Source organism: Larimichthys crocea, chromosome VII (genome assembly GCF_000972845.2).
Source record: "Larimichthys crocea isolate SSNF chromosome VII, L_crocea_2.0, whole genome shotgun sequence".
Lineage (NCBI taxonomy): Eukaryota > Metazoa > Chordata > Actinopteri > Sciaenidae > Larimichthys > Larimichthys crocea.
The window spans coordinates 25,705,926-25,723,281 of NC_040017.1; the positions used below are offsets into that span (position 1 = coordinate 25,705,926).

Sequence of the window (17,356 nt, forward strand, 5' to 3'; positions counted from 1 at the left end):
ATGTCCCTGTGTAGTGCTCTTACAGCTCAAGGAATAGCAAAGACGAAGGCTGCTATAAATAGACGGGACTGCATACTAATTTCACTGATATGCCATAAATCTTATGTGGCAAAGTGGGAGACACAGTAATTAGAGAAGGGCACAGAGATGCCTGCTAGACATACACACACATTCACCTGCACACACAGGCTCATATACTGTAAGTGTGTGCTTGCACCAACATGACACATATATGTGCAGACACATATCAAAATACTGTGTATACAGTCGTGAAATATGAAAGCGAGTTCTTGTATGTTTAACCTGGGAGACTGCAACCCAGGAGAAATTAAAAATGCCCAGGCTGTTTTCTGTGTGCGAGGTAATCATCATCACTCTGCAGCCAGACAATACAATGCACGTTGTAAATCGCACAAGTTCCCGCAGACCAATTACACCAGAGAGATAAAATCACAGCACTGCCATGAGCCAGAGTTACTATTACACTTGTACTTGATGAATAGTCTTCAGAGTCTCTCCCAGATGTGTAGCATGAATTATTTGCAGTTCACAACCTTCAGGGCAGTGAAGAGCTTCCAAGGAATCACCTGGATTTCAGGTACCACTGTCCGCCTTTCGGAGCACGAGCCAGCAAATGCAGTGAGCGGTGCCGGGGACACCACTGGGCTGGGCCTGGTAAAGCTGCTGAGGTCACAGCTAGGGATGTCATTCTCCTCGTGCCGCATGACGATGGTATCCATGACAAAGAAGCGTCCCCATGGCAACCACAGAGTGTGCTCCTGGGTGATGAATGGAGCGCGCTCAAAGTGCAAGGCTATGGCTATGCCCCCGTTGGTCACCAAGTCAAAACTGGAACACAGACGTGCACAATGTCAGCGAGGATGAATGTTGACACACATACAGTGAAGACAAAAATGACACATTTTAAATAAATACTGTGAAAATCCCTATTAGCAAAGCATGTAATCTGTTGTGTGTCGGGGATTAAACCATGCCACAATTTACTGTGAATATAATGAGCATTTTCTAATTAAGTGTTGATCAAACAGTAACAAATTCATGTTTTAATAATTCAGACTGTTTACTATTTAGCATTATCTTTCAGACACACACAGGCTGTAAATACAATAGAACGACAATGTTAAAAGCACATCTCTTAATTAACGTTACAATCTGTAGATTGTATTTGAGGAATGTGAAATAGTAAATTCTGGGGTGACTGTTTCACCCACATGCATAATGCACTGCTCCTGTGCTCACATTTATATGTGAGAGAGAGAGAGAGGGGGATTTGTGCTGCAGGATGGAGGCAGCCGCTGTTTCTCTATCGATCCCCGAGATGAAGGCTGTCCACTCTAACATCAGTCTAAAAGCCCCGCAATGCAATCCCATCCACTGTTGCATTTAAGGGCCTTTGCCTCTGGTCTGACCTGAGTGGGTCTTAGTAAACAGGCTGCACTCTGGGTGATTTTCATCAACTCCGACTGCTGCATGGTGACAACAGCATGTCTGCACCTGCACTGCAGCTCTTGTCATTTCTCTCCTGGAGCTAATTAGCAGCTGGTCACCTACGGCCCTTTGGGATAGGGCCTCATCCTCACATGGGAAGCATGTTTTCCAAATTACAGGTAAAAAAGTAGGTCCAAATAGTGGCCTCTAAACCAGGTAACCTCCCTCTTGGTTTAAACTACTAAATAAAGAATCTGCTCATTCTAACTTCCCTTGAGGGTAAACATCTGATTGGCTGTGGTGATAAACAAAGGTCTGTTCCACCCTTGGTGTTTTGCCCTTGGCTGGATGTGAGTAGAGTGAGTTCGTCCAGGAGTACGGAGGCTGCAGAGCAGATGGGGGGCTGTGATAGTGGTACCCTTGTGCTGCTGTGATCCATCAGTAGCCATACAGCTGCAGCTGGTCAGTCTTCATGACACCTGGCAGGCTCCGGCTACGCACGCCCAAAACACTTCTGGACAGATACTCATGGGCTGCATGGCGAATCGATGAAGGGATTCGCTGGCTGTTATCAATCATGACACCAGCCTTAAGCCATGTGACAGAACTTATTAAGCTACCTACAACAGCCCTGCTTGCTTATGCCCTCAGGAAATGCATCAAGCTCAAAGAGTTAACCCTGCCAACGAACTTGGCGTGTCACAAATTATATGCCATCACCTACTTGATGTTAAAATGAATCAAGGACACAGCAAAAACTTCTGTACGTGCTCAGGTAATAGGTGTGGTGTTCACTTTATGTATGTTCCTCACTAATTAGTTAGATCCTCAGTCATTAGTTTGTTATTCATTTGTACATTTTATGTAGTAACACATTAGTGTCCTCTTTCAATCACAAAAAAAAATATTAATAATGTATTATAATAGCAGCAATAATAATGAGATGTGGCCTTTATACAGTCTCACTGTGGGACAGTAGGAGGAATAGCTCCTATAGCGACCCTCACGAGCACCTAATAATGCAATGAGGGGGAATTCATGTCAGCAGTTTACTCATTATCGGAGAAAAGCATGAAAGGGAACAGGTGTGTCTCAATGCTCAGCCAGTCAGAAAATGGCTACACAGCTGTAAAGAAACTAAACTAACCTCTTTTGTTTAGGCCAGAAAACTTTTCAAGATAGTGGGAAAGGTAATTTAAAAAACTAAGCCCCTGGACAATAAAGAACATATCATAAAAATGAGTTGAGACAGCTTTCCCCCATTTCTAAGTGGCTGAACAGGTGCATTTCTGATTTCACGCTGCACTGAGCCAGTTTACAGTGATTGCAGGGGAGTTGCAGGAGACTGGGCATGTTTACAGGGGGACCTGGGAGATGGAGTAGTATTTACACATATGCTGGAAGGGAGAAAAAGAGTATAGACCCTTTGCAAAGAAAAAACGGAGTGATGCATAAGAAAAATGGGACACGCATAAATGGGAAAAGGATAGAGATGAGGGAAGCCAGTGCAGTGGAAAGGACATGAGACCTGGGCTCAAGGAAAATGCAGGAAATAAGCGAAAGAGCGGTGCCCAGAAAGGAAAGGCTTAAGGGTAGTGAGAGATTGGAAGAGGAAGAGCGTGAAGGGATGGAGAGTAGATGAAATAAGTCAGGATGGTGAAGATGATGAGGTGGAGATGAGAGATTTTTGTAATACTAGGTAGAAGTGGAGACTGACAAGAAGATGGAAGGAAGGAGGAGGAGCAAGAATGATCAAGATCAAGCTGGTGGCTAAGATGTGGGCCTTAAGCGTCAGTGACTGAGGAGGAAGTAGGGCTTGGAGAGCAAACACCAATTCGTGCTGTGCTGTGGTAGAGGGCCTTGCTTTGCCCCAAGGTCTTACTAACTGACTACTATGAGGCAACAGGGGGATTGTATGTTTTGAGCGCGTGCTGCATCTGTTTGCAATCTGATCCAAAAACCATATTTAGAAAAGGACCGACATTATAGACACAGTATTATCCAAAGTTCTTCTCTCAGGGCTTTTCCATTTCACTCCAAAAAACACATTGAAAACAGTCAGAGGTTTTTGTCTGGATTTCTCTGAGAAACTCTCCTGGTGGCAAAGCAGCTGGCACAAAGTCGCTCAGAGAAAGCCAAACAGAAAACTCAAGACTTTTTTCCCACTTGTTTTAGTCGAACACTTCAACAGTTAATCTTTCTCCAAAGGGGTTCTCCTTGTAGTCCAATGCAACGCCAACAACAAGCTACACGATGCATTTATTGACAAGGTTTCATGTCTCTCATAGGGGCAGAGTATATGTGGAAATGTCTGAGGACGATATCGGTAATTAATTTATGGACATAGATTTAAAACATCCAATTAAGGTTAGGATATTTTCCACCCATGATATAGATGGCAAAAGAATTATTATTCAGCTAAAACCAGAGAGGAGACAAATGCGAAGCAAATTAATTGCAGGTCTGTGGCCTAAACTTAAATGCCTCACTTAATTCTCTAAATCTTCCATTGTCAAATAAATAATGTCCATCTGCACTATGTTTCATAGCCCCAGTGTGCTGCTTTGAATTGGCATATTTTATTCTTTCCCCTCCCTGCTGCTACTGAAGCATAACTTATGAGTGTACCAGAAGGGCTTTGTTTGATTTCTCTGGGAATTGAGCCGAGAACTCCAAAATTGGACCAAATGAAAGCACGAAGCAGATCAATGGTGGCACAGTTTGCAGTGGCAACTGTGTTTTTTTCCTTCCATCGTTAGAATTCAACACAGCTAAACAACACAATTTGACAATAAATAAACAATAATATAAATATCATTGTCACATCTCTGTATATAATATTTAGGTGGCTGTTAGTGGCATTTGCATTGCATCCCTTGTTTCTGTGAGTGTGTGTCAACATATAGAGAGGACTCTTACCTTCCATCCTGCCGAGTGATTGTATAGCCAAAGGACGGGTTGTTGATGAAACTGATGTTGACTCCAACCAGCGGTGTACTGTCCGAGGTCACTACTTGTCCACGAATGACACAAGCATGGCTGCACGGGAGTGAGAAAAACCAACAGTTACGTACGTTGGCCTACATACAGGCATACAAACAAATACAATCCAAAAATAATAATGATTGTATTGGATTATATAATATTTTCACCTCATGTATGCAAAGAGGATGGGTTTTTCAACCTCACACTGAGGTTGAAAAAATATACAGTAGGTATAGATGAATGAAATACTGTACACCATAAAAGCAAACAGCAATAACACACACAGAACAACCCGACACCTTCTAGGGTGTCTCTGAGGGTTTGCTACCCAGGATGGAAGGATAATGAGATAAGGAAGCTTTACTTTGCTTTTGCTCTAATTAAAAAAGGGGGATTTATCTTTTCCATTACAAAATACAAGAGAGCGGAATAATAAGACTGGAGATTGCAAGACTTGCTTGGCTGGTTATCAAGACCTCGACAGATTTCCAGACTGACATCAGGTCTCCAGAAGCTGCATAAATTAGATCTGATCATCAGTCCCCACCAATCAATAGCGGGAAGTCATCCAAATTCACCTCCTAATCTTACTGAACTGATGAGGTGCTGTATCGCGCTTCCCTCGTCGAGTTCTGCCCTCGTCATTAGCGAGGCCCAACTCATGGTCAGCCATCGTTTCTGTAGTCGTTTGCAAAAAATCCCCTAACAAATGCCTCACTGCCACTTCTTCATTAGACCATGGCTATTTTTAATACATTTGGGTCTTAAACACTGCCACGTACTGGAAACAATTAACACTAGTGTGTTAGTAGCTGCCCTCAACATGTCCTTACCAGAGGCAAGATCATTCACCCCACACTATCCTGGTCCCCAGGAACCCAGTTTTATGTTAATTAGGCCGTGTCCCCTTCAGAAGACCTTGGCTGTCCACCACTGCACTGTAAACAAGCAAGGAGATACTGCTCTGAATCCTTGGGCCCATACCCAAAGATCTAACTGGATGCATTTACATAGAATTACTACTAAAGTTAACCCAGCACTGGCCTGGCTGTCTCCGATTAATCATTCATGCTGACAGTTTATTTTAGAGTCTTGTTTGAAGAGGCAATCATCCACATTTTCTTCAGATGGAGCTGTGAAAGTGGAACTATCTCCTCCCTGCCTCTGTGAACCACATGGGGAGATGATTCCTCGCTGTCAAGACAAATGATTTAAATATTGACATCAAATACAAGAGAAGAGAAAGAAAGAAAGAGCAGCAAAGGAAGCATGACGCATTCGCTCCAGAAACTTCCCTCTCCACACGAGATTTCACTAGTCCAAGAGGATTCACAAAGTCAAAAGGGACTTCACAATATCTCCAACCTCCAGTTTATCATACATCATCCACAGAGGGCAAAGTCAGGACGTGATAAATAAACAGGTGAGGCCCATGGCCTCAGCAGAAATCATCTCTGGTTTACCTTCTTTAAAGAAGGCGTATTACAGAAACTTTGGGTGGACTGTCATGTAAGGGATTTTAACACATGACGCTGGCTCCCCTCATCGTGACTTTTAACGAAACCTTTGGTAAAAACATACAGCTGCCACTCTCAAAAATTGGAAAATACCTCTTTACTAGGGTGAAATAAAGAAACTAGACTACTCTATAGCTTAAAAAAAATGCATACCAGACTTAAGTATAGAGAATTTTCAATGAGCGGGGCTAATAAATGGTACCATCACCACAGACGCAACAAAAACATCATTACCCACGCAAATGACTTGATTATAGGGTAAACCTTGGTGCAAATAAAAGCATGTCACTGCAGCCCTCTCTTTCCCCGCCTATGTGCTCCCATGGATGCTGAAGAGCGTAAAATGAGGAGATGTCAATGTAAATTTTTAGCTCTTCAAATATATAATGCTGCTAAAAGGGATAGAGCGCACTGAGAACAAAACAAACAAGAGCTTTTCTGACACTAATGGCCTAATGCTAATAAAGGGAGTTATAAATAAAAGAATAAAAGCGCAAGCCTGTAAACGAAGCGAATAGCTTCTGCCTTGCTATTATAAGCCAGCTATCAATCTTTGCCCAAACTGTTCCATGGACAAAGTCCCTGTTTATTATTCTGGTCCGCATCCACTGCTGGGCCTTGGCAGTCTCTTGTATTATGTGTCGTGGTGGAGAGTCGAGACGTTTTATGCAGTGGCAGATACTTTATTCAGTGGCACCTTTGCAGCTTTTTGTGGTGGGTAACATCAGAAATAGCAGTCCAACATGTCTACCAGCATAAGGAAGTGGTTAATGGATCAATAAAGAGATGATCAAGTGACCAGGGCAGGGATATCAAGAGGATGCTGAGATCGTGCCTGTAAGGCTCATCTGAAGCCCAGAGCCCCCTGTCATAACTGCTCATATCTGTCAGTGGGTGGGGAATGAATACCAAGCATGAATAATAGATTATCAATGATATTTTTAGGTGAGCCGAGGCCTCCAATCTTGCAGCTCATCTCTGGATTCTTGACTTTACTTATTTATGGCTGCATCTTCTTGTGAGAGAGAGAGACAAGAGTATTAGTCAGCTCTCTACGCCTCTTCCTCTGTCCGGTGAAGAACTGCAAAATGTTGAGTGGTTCTTGAAAGCCAGAAAAATGTCAATGAGGGAAAATGTCACAAAGTATGTTACGAGTGCTTTTCTCGAGTACTGGCAGACACTGCCACAGTTTCAGAAACAGGCAGAGTTTTATGACAGGTGATGTAGGTCATATGATTTTATTCGTTTTTCTAACTGCAAACCAGGGGCCTACTGATTTCTGATCATATGCAGGTAACTACGAAAGGAACAAAAGAGCAACATGCTGAATAAGGTGTAGACATAGACGATGTAGAGAATGCTAAGATGTGTTGTGCTGCAAATTATGCTAAAGGAAATGATCCGGCTTCAGAACACTTTTGAAATCGATTTTCCTTTCAAGAACAAAGCAACAGCTCTGCAGGACTAAAAATAGGGATGCCTGAAACCACAACGCTCTGCCATCATTAAAAAAACTACAAAAAATAAACAAGTAAAAAAGCCTCAAATACCAACTTTCAAATAAAAAACAAACTGAATTTGTTTGATTTTTGACATTTTAACAAAAAATTTGAAATTTGAAATATTCTCAACTCGTTTTTATTCTTTGTTTATTTTGTTTGGATTACCATCTTGTTGGTTCACGGGAGTATACAGAACGCCAAAGATGAGAGAGATCCACAAGCAAGTGGGATGCAAATAAGGTGACACAGCTTCACAAGCGATTAAAGATGAAAAGAGAAGGAGACAAAGGAAACGAGAGGCATGGGGGAATCTTATGGGACTTTGACAGCCATCCTGCCTGATATGAAAGCATCTCAGATTCCATGGCTGGGGTGTCGTAAGCTCTGCCTCTGGGAGTGGGCCTCAGATGGATTACAGTAAAAGTAATCACAATACATGAATATGAGATGCCTTTCGTGCCAGGGAATGCTCCTTGCTTTTTTTTTTTTTTGCCACATTCTGTGTTCGTCCATCATCATCTGTCTATCATCCTTCCAGCTTTGCACACCACCAGTCCCTGCCCATTTCAGCCTCCGTTGCCTCCCTCACACAGACATTTTGCTCTGGCTTTAAAAAAGCAAAGGATTCACGTTGTGCCAAGATCTGTCGGTGCAATAACCATGGCATTGTAATTGCACTGGCCTACATTAATAATGTAAAGCAGAAAAGCCACTGATTGATTTGTGCCTGCCCCTGGAATGTCATTACTTGAATAACATATAAAGTCACGTTAGCTTTTAATGCAAATTCAGACTAGATCACTGTTAAATCCAATGGTATTGAGCAGAGCCATTGTAGACAATGAAAGTCAAGTGTCTCGAGCAGCTGAATTAAATTGTAAAACACATTCAATCCAGCAATTACTAATTTAACTGACTCAGCCGAACAAGTATGGTCTTCCAAGAAACTGAGGCATGAAAACAAATGATGATGCAAAAAAAAAAGAGAATTCAATTTAATATTGATGTCAGAAATCCCTTGGAGAATATAATAGCTTTTGTCCTTTCAAAGAACGTTGCTCTGGGTGGTGTTCTGTGGGAGTAATGGAAGTCACTTACTTTCCGTCGAAGGGGCTGGCACCGGGGATGATGTGGGTGCTGTCCCTGCCCACCAGGAAGTGCACCCGGTCATAGAAAGTCTGCAGGTTGCTCTGTGCAGAGGACATCTGTGTCTCTTGGATGATGTCCAGGGGGTCCGGTGAGCCCACACAGAGAGAGGTGGTGTGGCAGGTTGCCTGCAGACAGCAGTCTGGATCCATGCAGTCCACCAGGCCATCTGACAAGGTCAAACAAGTCACACACACCCTCTCATTAAACAACAGCCTGGACACACACCTGGCAAAAGAAACTAAGCGTATACATTGAGTCATCGGGGCATTATTTGTTTTGACCGTTGTTTTACTACATGTTTGGAGCCATGTTATGCACCTGGAGAACATTTATGGTTCGTGGTTCTCTATCTGCGATTTAGATGAAATAAAACAAGACAGAAAAGAGCTGCTGTGCAATGCACTTTACTTTGCTGAAGTGGGTCATTGGACTCCCTACCCTTTCACGGGCCTATCTGGCCAGATGGGTGATAAAAATAAACCCTGCTGTCAGGAGTCAGTCAAATCCCCAGCAGCTCCCCGTCTTTGCCAGCGAGAGCCCTACGGTCCCTGCACAGTGATGGGGAGACAAACAGCCCCTGCATAAATAAGGGATGCTAGTGCATAGCTCAAGCCCGAGAATGAGGTCTGGAAGAAAGGAAGTCACGTTTTCCACTTGGCCTCAAGAGTGGTGCAGCCCCCTGGCTGGCTCTGTGTGTGTGCCTGGCTCTGCTCGGGGCTAGTTAGAGGGCAGAGCAGGGACTTCCTCCTGGGGCCAGCGCATGCTTGGGGCCTCAGGCCAGCTACTCTGCTCTTTAATAAAAAACCTGTTGTCCAGGTGACTGACAGAAAACCATTGCTCATTCTCACCGGTTATAAGAGTACCGCTGAGCCTGGAAAGCATTAATCAGGTACGGTATATTCTGAAGAAGAAAAGGCGGGTTGATTCTATAGTCAAATTATGTCTAGTTAAGAGTCCCTGTTGATGCTTTGTGTTGTTTGTGATTTTACCTCCATCGTTGTCCTTGACATCACTGCAGGCAGTTTCCATAGAGGTGTCACAGCCAGTGCCCCTCCAGCCCAGCTGGCACACACAGTACCAGCCATTGTTACCCAGAGTGCACCTACCATTTCCATTGCACAAACCAGGACAGCCCTCTGCGCAACAAAAAAAAAAAAAAGGACAAAGACAGAGGTCGGCACAGAATATCAAATAAAACATGTTTAACCTGTAGCTTTAACAGTTTTTGAATATTGTATATTGTTTGTGAACAATGTGTTTTTTCATGACGATGGTTTATTGCTAGTAGTTATCCGACAGCAATAGACTAAAGTCATTTTTAAGATTTCAAATGAGTGAGGGTGGCTATAATGACCCTCATCTGATGTTCATTCATTTGATACACCTTTTGTGAGCCTTCTAATATCCCTTTGCAGTAAAATCAGATAAGTGGGATCTTCTAAATCAATATTCGCTCATTACTACAGTATACTGGCCTCCTGTATCTATATAACTACGCCCTGGTAATGAGAGCAGCAGTGTATATGCTGGCATTCCTGCACATAATTGCACCGTTTTATGTGATTTTCAGAATGTGGCCATCATTATAATAACAGCATTACAGCTACAAGCCCTCTGCAGGAAGGAATAAGCTGCATTAATTATTGAATAAAGGTCTGTATCATTATTTGCTTCTCTTTTTTTTTTTTTTGATAAATTGTCTCCAGCCTCTTCTTACCAATCGATAAGATTATACCTTCAGGTCGTGTGTGTGTTCTGTCATTAAGAGCAGGAAGGGGACAAGGCTGAGCTCGACAACATTAACTTTGCATGCTACTAACTGTGTTCCTGGGCATGTGACCCCGGGGAAGCTAAAAGCAGAATGACAGGTGAAACATTCTTCTGTCTCTCTCTCTCTCTCTCTGGATAAGTCTTCACAAGGGCATAGATCAGAGGATTATCTCGCCCATTTTTCTACGGGCTGTTTGGAATTTATCTGGTACCTCGTGATTCGTATCCCCTCGCTGAGGCGGAGGCAGAGGGTAACATCTCGAGATATCAAACGCACGCAAGTCTGTCACAGTGTGTTGTTAGCGAGCTGCCTTGATAGAGAGAATGTTAAGCTGACCCATTTTATCAACTAAAGAGACTAGGGCAGCTGTCTCAATGTCTCTTACATCACACAGGGAGAATAAGAGTGGGAGAGTGAGAGACCAAGGAAGGAAGAGAGAGGTGCGGTGTACGTGACGCGTACCGAAGATCAGCTGAAGGGAAAAACTGCGATGAGGAACAGAGATACGTATTTAGGGAGATAAAAGGCAGAAGCACCAAGAATAGATTTGTGTTGCAGATCACATGGTTAGCAGAGTTGATTCTGGTTGTTGCAATACAGATAAAATACAGTATGCAGCCATGGATCAATGAACAACCCACATTTATACATATTATTGCACATGTATGCTTTATAAATGATAAAATCTCATGTTGATACAGAGAGCCAGATTTAATATTAAAATGAAAATTATAGCCATGTTCAAAGTCCTTTTCATAACGAATCATGAAACATGGCAGGAGCGACCGGGAACTGTGTATTCTCAGTTGCAGCTGTTTTTATACTTAATTATATTCTTATTTATTCTCCACGCATACTGTAGAGGAGAAACATGGGCTTTCGATGAGTTGTGAAGGGCCACTTAGAATCTATGTTTGACTGTTTTATAATGGGGGAAAATTATGGCGCATTTAAAAAATGTACGAAAAATAAATAATTCCATCTCTTCTCGTGTCCCTGAAGAAATGGACTCACAGTTAAAGGCTAATGCCATTAGAGAGCGTCTTGCCTCCGAGACACGTCTGGGCATTAGCTGTCCTTTTATTGAGCAAATGGACAAAACAACTCTGGTTAGACCAGCGGAGACAGATGATTAGTAAGCTCTGAATGTTTATTACAAGGATAAATAAAGATCCGCTCTCTTTTGGCACCAGTTCAACTTAATTGGCAGCCCCTTTCAGAGAGGAGCCCCCTGCTGAGCCCTGCCCAAGCCTGACTGAAACAGCTCCAAACGTGAGGCTGCAAGTGTTCGAAGGACTCCTCTGGCAGCCGCTCTCATGCCAGGTGGTCCATTACCAAGGACACAGTGAGAGTGAGAGAGGGTGCTGGAGGCAGAGAGACAGGGTTGCTGCAGAGCCTCCACCCCCTGTTTGCCCTGCACCAACCAGACCATGAACTCTTTTAATTAGAGAGGATGCGGCCTCAGCACCTATCAGGCCCTGCTCACAGCTGCACACTCATCCATAATGCATGGGACAGGTTATGAAGCCCCTTTTCCCAATATCCCCCTATTGAGAAAGCAAGGCCACACACAAACCAAATATTCAGCGTGTAAAAGAACGCTGCACAACTTCACTCACCAGGTGCGAAAGTGCTAAGTGGAGATTGCTGTTTGACAATATGGTAAAAAGTTGATGGGAGGTGGGGGTCTTTAGAATGAGTTGTTGGGGACAACAAGAGGTGCATAGTGTTTGCATATGTCAATGTAGGGGAAGAGCATGGTGTGTGTGCATGATTTGTTAATGCTGGCTGGAGGTACAATGGGAGGAGGGCAAAATAGAAGGAAGGAGGTATGCCATACCTTTCACTACCTTATCCAGATAGTGAGCTTGGGAGATAAAAGACAGGACATATAAGGGAGGTTTGAACAGTGCCACTTCCATGACAAGACAGCAAGGCAAGGTGTTAGTTTACATCACAAAAGGTAAATAAATAAATAAAAAAAATAGGAAAAAAAGGAAAAGTGCAGTCGTGAAGCAAAGTCATGCGTTACAAGCAACACAACAAATACGATCCAACAGAGGGAGAGGGATGGAGACGGAGAAAAGACAGGGGGGATGTGGAACACAGAGAAAGAGAAAGAAGAGAGAGAGAGAGAGAGTAATAAAGTAAAAAAGTGATATGTTCAGAAAGAACATTTCAATCTGTCCCCATTTATCAAATGCCGGGATCGGCAGAATATCTCAGGGGAGTATTTTAAAAGCAACGTGATTGATGCACATATTACCACCCTTAAATCTCTCTAGCAATATCGTGCGGGTCAGGATGTTCAACAAAAAAGCGCTTTTAATCCGGAAACACCTCTGCAGACGATGAGGTCACCAAGAGGCTTCAGCGATGGCGAGGCCGCGGGACCTGCTGTGCTCCGCAGCGTGAGGCTTAGGGCCAACGCGGAGCTCTCAATAATGAAAATTGATTTAAATTGAGATCTTTGGCTTCTTAATGGATGACACTGAGGAATATTCTTGTCGAGGGAGTGGGGATCTCAATATGGCACTTATAAAAGGCCCATCAATAATGTAAGGCCAGCATATAAAACATTCACAGACCGAGTCAATGCTCTGTACTCAGGCAGCTCTCTGCTCCCAGATATGCATGAGAATACTGTGAGAAAAGAAATCATCTAGTTGAAGATGGAATACAGCTTTCACCTATAAGACGAGCGTTCTCAACCTTTGTCCCGTCTCCCTATTGACTCAAACGCGTGGGAGTTTCTGTTCGCTGAAATGCCGTGGCAGAGGGGGGAAGAGACGGCCATTGTGTCCCCACATCCTCTCTGATGCTTGAGCGGTTGGATCGTTGAATGTTAATGAGTAAGCTACCATGTTAGATGTCAACTGTCAACAGATCTTGTTGCCATTATAAACCACAATACTGTTCTGTTTTGTAGTTTGGCCTATAAGAATGCATCGTATTTTATATAACTGCCACATCTTAATCAATAACTACACGCCACAACATTCAAGCGAATGCGTAGAAAACATATTTCCCTCTGGAATATTAAAGGCTAGAAGTGTAAAAAAAAAGAAAACAGAAAGAGAAGACAAGCAAAGAGAAAGAGAGGCGGAGAAAACGGATGCGTCACATGAACAGAGTGGTAAAGTTGCAATCTTGCAAAGCAGGCATCGTATAGCATGTCCTCTGGATGATCTCCTCTGATGTCTAAAGGAGGTTTGACTTTTCTGACATCATATATCATGAAGCTCCACTACATTAAAACCACTGTCTTACAAAACTGTCAAGCCTCAGGACATCCATCATCATAACTGAAGAATATCTTCATACCATCATTCCGGCAGTGGTCAGATTACTGCAGTCAGTCGTCCCGTATGACAAACAAAAGCTCCAGAAGTACTATAAAATACATACTACACAATAATACAACATACTGAAACATTTAAAAGTACAGATCTACACTTAGAAAGTGTAGTCAGCTCCTTCTGCCTCTTACTCTCTTCTTTGTCAGAATAAAAGGAGCCAACTTTATCACCCATGAACCACTGCTGGCATATTCTTTAAAAGAAATATAAATTACATCCCAATTTTAAATAATTTGAAGCCTGACGTGTATCAGTGTCTCATCATAACCACGCTGTGCCCTGTGCGTCTGTTCTCGCACTACATAACTTTGTGGCCTGGGTTTGATCTCCCACAAGAAATACGTAAAGCTTTACACCAAACTGAAAAATAGTTTTCCCTCGGATGTCCTTCAGCTGCGCCGCATCAACTCTGCGATTCATGCAGTTTCAGTGAAGTGAACTGCTGCGTACTAGCTGCTGTAAGCCAATGTTAGGGGGGCGCAGGGGGAAATGCTGGGCAAGCGGGCGATGTAGTCGGGCTCAACAGCCTCAATGGACATGATGGGATAGGCGAGAAGGACGACAGAGGACGCTAAGACGAGGAAAGGAGAGAGTTGCTGTCTCGCTTTGTGAAATACGTGGCTGAAAGACAGACGGCGAGCTGGGCTGACTGCTGTTGGACTAGTGTCTTGTGTTGTTGGACTTGCTTGATGTTTGTTGATCACAGGTAAAGTAATTATGACAAATGCATGTGTACAACTGTCCATATTTAATACAGTGGTACTGCACTCCAGAAACTAAAACATTGTTACATTGAAAATAATTTATTCCAGTGTTTATGCGATAACCTTTTTCTGGCAACACAATAAAAAAAACTTTTTTTTTTTAGGTTTAGGTGAACCAAGGTTTTTAAAAATGCTCTTCTCTCTTGACATTCAGTCAAGGTCTTGAAAATATCAAGATCTTTTGCAAGTGTGTATTGAAGAAGTGTCACAGCTAAGAGTGGTGGTTGACCTGCTCACAATGACTCACATGCCAGCATTTGAAATTAATAGTAAATGAAAAGGGAGCAAAGAAAGAGATGAGGGAAAGGATGAGTAAAATGAAAGGACACCTTAGCACATTCCCACATTAAAATGCATGAAGGCAAGCCTCAGATCCTTGAGTAAACCTGTTCATGCTTTACCGAGTTGCACAAATTCAATTAAGCATGCTTTCCCCCTCTCTTCTCCAACTGGACCCTTCCCCTCACACCCAGCGCTTCACACACACACGCAGGCAGGCAAACGGACGGCCTACGCTTTTGTTGGCCCCCCAAAAACCATCCCAAACACACACACACAGACATACACCCAAACCCAAACCTCTTCCCACCCTACCGATAGTGCAGTGTTCTCCGTTCCAGCCCGGACTGCATTCACATTTGCCGTCCTTGCAAGTGCCATGTTCGTTGCAGCGAGGGTGACACGCCCTCTGGTCACACCCAGTGCCCATCCAGCCGTCGTCACAGCGGCAGCTGCCGGACACACAAATGCCATGGCCACCACAGTCCGCTGCACAAATCTCTGTGGGAGACAGGGACATAGAAAGAGACAAAAAAGAGAGTGGGGGGGATACAGACAGAAAGGAAGGAAGAGGGGGGGGTGGATGGAAAGGGAAGACAAGGCAGTGACGGGACAAGGAAACAAGGGTGAAGAAAAGACAAATCCAGGAGTTATTGTCGGGAAAAGGCGGCCACGCTCCACTACCTTGTCTGATGGCAGCTGAAAAGAAATTCCTGCACCTCATAAGGGGCAATTCCTTTTTGACAATACAAAATCTAATAAGTCCATTACAAAGAAAAGACATGGATTGTGGCAGCCCTAGAAGACTTATTCTTCTCCTCGCCTCTTCTCCTCTTTGTAAATTCACCTCTTTCTGCCACAAAAGGGGGGTAAAGAGGAGAAAATACACAGCTGGAACTTCTCGTAGGAATGGAAACATCAGCGCCACAATTTTGGTCAAACTGTAAATGTTTTCCTTTTGCGGTACCTGCATGGTTCATAGTTTCACCATGGGCTCCAGGCGGGAGATGAGACTCCACAGGATGATTCGAGGCACATGACGTCAATAAGCTGTTTTTATTCTACCTGAGTGCAGTGTACCAGTGGAAGAAGTACATTCATGGAAGGAAGAAGACAGCCACAGTAAAGCTTGGCTGGGCGCTATTGTGTGGCAGCTGAAAGACCTCCCTGACAGGCTGTGATAGAGCCCGGGACATTACCCTCCGTCTCATGAACTCGGAGGAGAGTATGACAAGATGAAGGCTCAAAGAAATTAAACACTGACAGATTTATTACGAATCTCATTGAAATGTTAACCTCTTTATTAACCGTTCGGTTGAAAAAAAAAAGAGGCTTAGCAGTTACAGGCGGCGAGGAACAATAGCCATATTGGCTTATTAGCCAAGCCAATTCAAATATGACCACAGGGGACCAAACTGGAGGTAAAAATCTTTTAATAAGTCAATTACTGCCTTTACACTGCCTGTTTTGTCATCGCTATAAATTCAATTTGAGCGGTATTTTCAGCCACAAACCATAACATGACATTACCAGCTTAAAAAGCTTTTAACAAAATCACTCTTCCCTGCTAATTACAGCTCAACACTTTGTTAAACTATGAAAATGCTAATTTTACATCTGATTTTTTGATTTTGAGGTAGAGTATGTTCACAGCATGAGAATCAGTGGCCCCTATGACTTAAACACACACACATGCACAGACAAATAAGTCATCACGCATGTAAACATAAACATCAGAATCATTTTTCTTACTGACAGTTAAACAGGAGGTGATAATAAACATAATGAACATCTTGAGTGATCTCATCAGAACATATGTTGAAAGAAAAATTCCAAAAACCTGACTGTAACCTTTTCCTTTTTTGAGAATTATTAGGAATACATACCGGTCAGAGAAAAACAGACTCAAACTGACTGTGAGACAACTGTTCACTCGGAACACAGGAGAAAGCTTTAACGTGATAAAGATGCAATTACAGCCTGCAGGCAAACTCTCATTATCCGTGGCCAGGAGTCCACAGTGAGAAATACCCCCATCCCCATGATGGCCGTTACCATTTGCACTAAAGGACCGTGTAAACAAACTTTCCTCTGGGTGGGAGAATAGCAAAAATGGCATAAAAACACACATATTAAAGGACATAAAACCCTAGGCATTGTTTTATGGCTTGTAACAGTATTACTACCAACTGTGCACCCAGGTTGTACTGTTCCAAAGTCACATGAGAAAATGAGTTTGTGACCTAAAAGTATTGGGGAGGGAGGGGATTAAAGAATCCTGAAAGATAAACTGAAAGCTTTCCATCTTTTTCTTCCCCCGGTCTGCAACGTTATAGGCTGGTAAGCTGTGCTACACCCCACTACCGAGCTTATTGTTGTATTAGACCGCAGAAAGCTCCACAATGAGCAGGATAAAGGCAGATAAAGAGCCAACTCATCATCATTTACAGAGCTTTTTTCTCTGTGAGTCCAACTCAGACTAACTGCCCATTTCCCCCTTAAAATCCCTGGGATTACCTAATAGGTCATTGTGTCTGCTTGGAATATAAAAAGGATTCGTGGATCCAGGTTACGCTCATTT

The 17,356-nt window shown here is 43.1% G+C and overlaps 1 protein-coding gene across 12 annotated transcripts in view; it reads right to left on the reverse strand.

Annotated features, from left to right (window-relative positions):
* The window catches only part of tenm4 (teneurin transmembrane protein 4), a 193,466-nt gene that overhangs the window by 39,648 nt on the left and 136,462 nt on the right, over positions 1-17,356 (reverse strand). For all 12 annotated transcript variants that reach the window (XM_027280597.1, XM_027280605.1, XM_027280604.1 and 9 more), the window contains 5 exons: positions 15,091-15,276; positions 9,592-9,738; positions 8,552-8,768; positions 4,369-4,488; positions 588-849 (listed from right to left, as the gene is read on the reverse strand). In XM_027280597.1, coding sequence (XP_027136398.1) covers positions 588-849; positions 4,369-4,488; positions 8,552-8,768; positions 9,592-9,738; positions 15,091-15,276 — 932 coding nt within the window. The remainder of the gene's footprint in view (positions 1-587; positions 850-4,368; positions 4,489-8,551; positions 8,769-9,591; positions 9,739-15,090; positions 15,277-17,356) is intronic.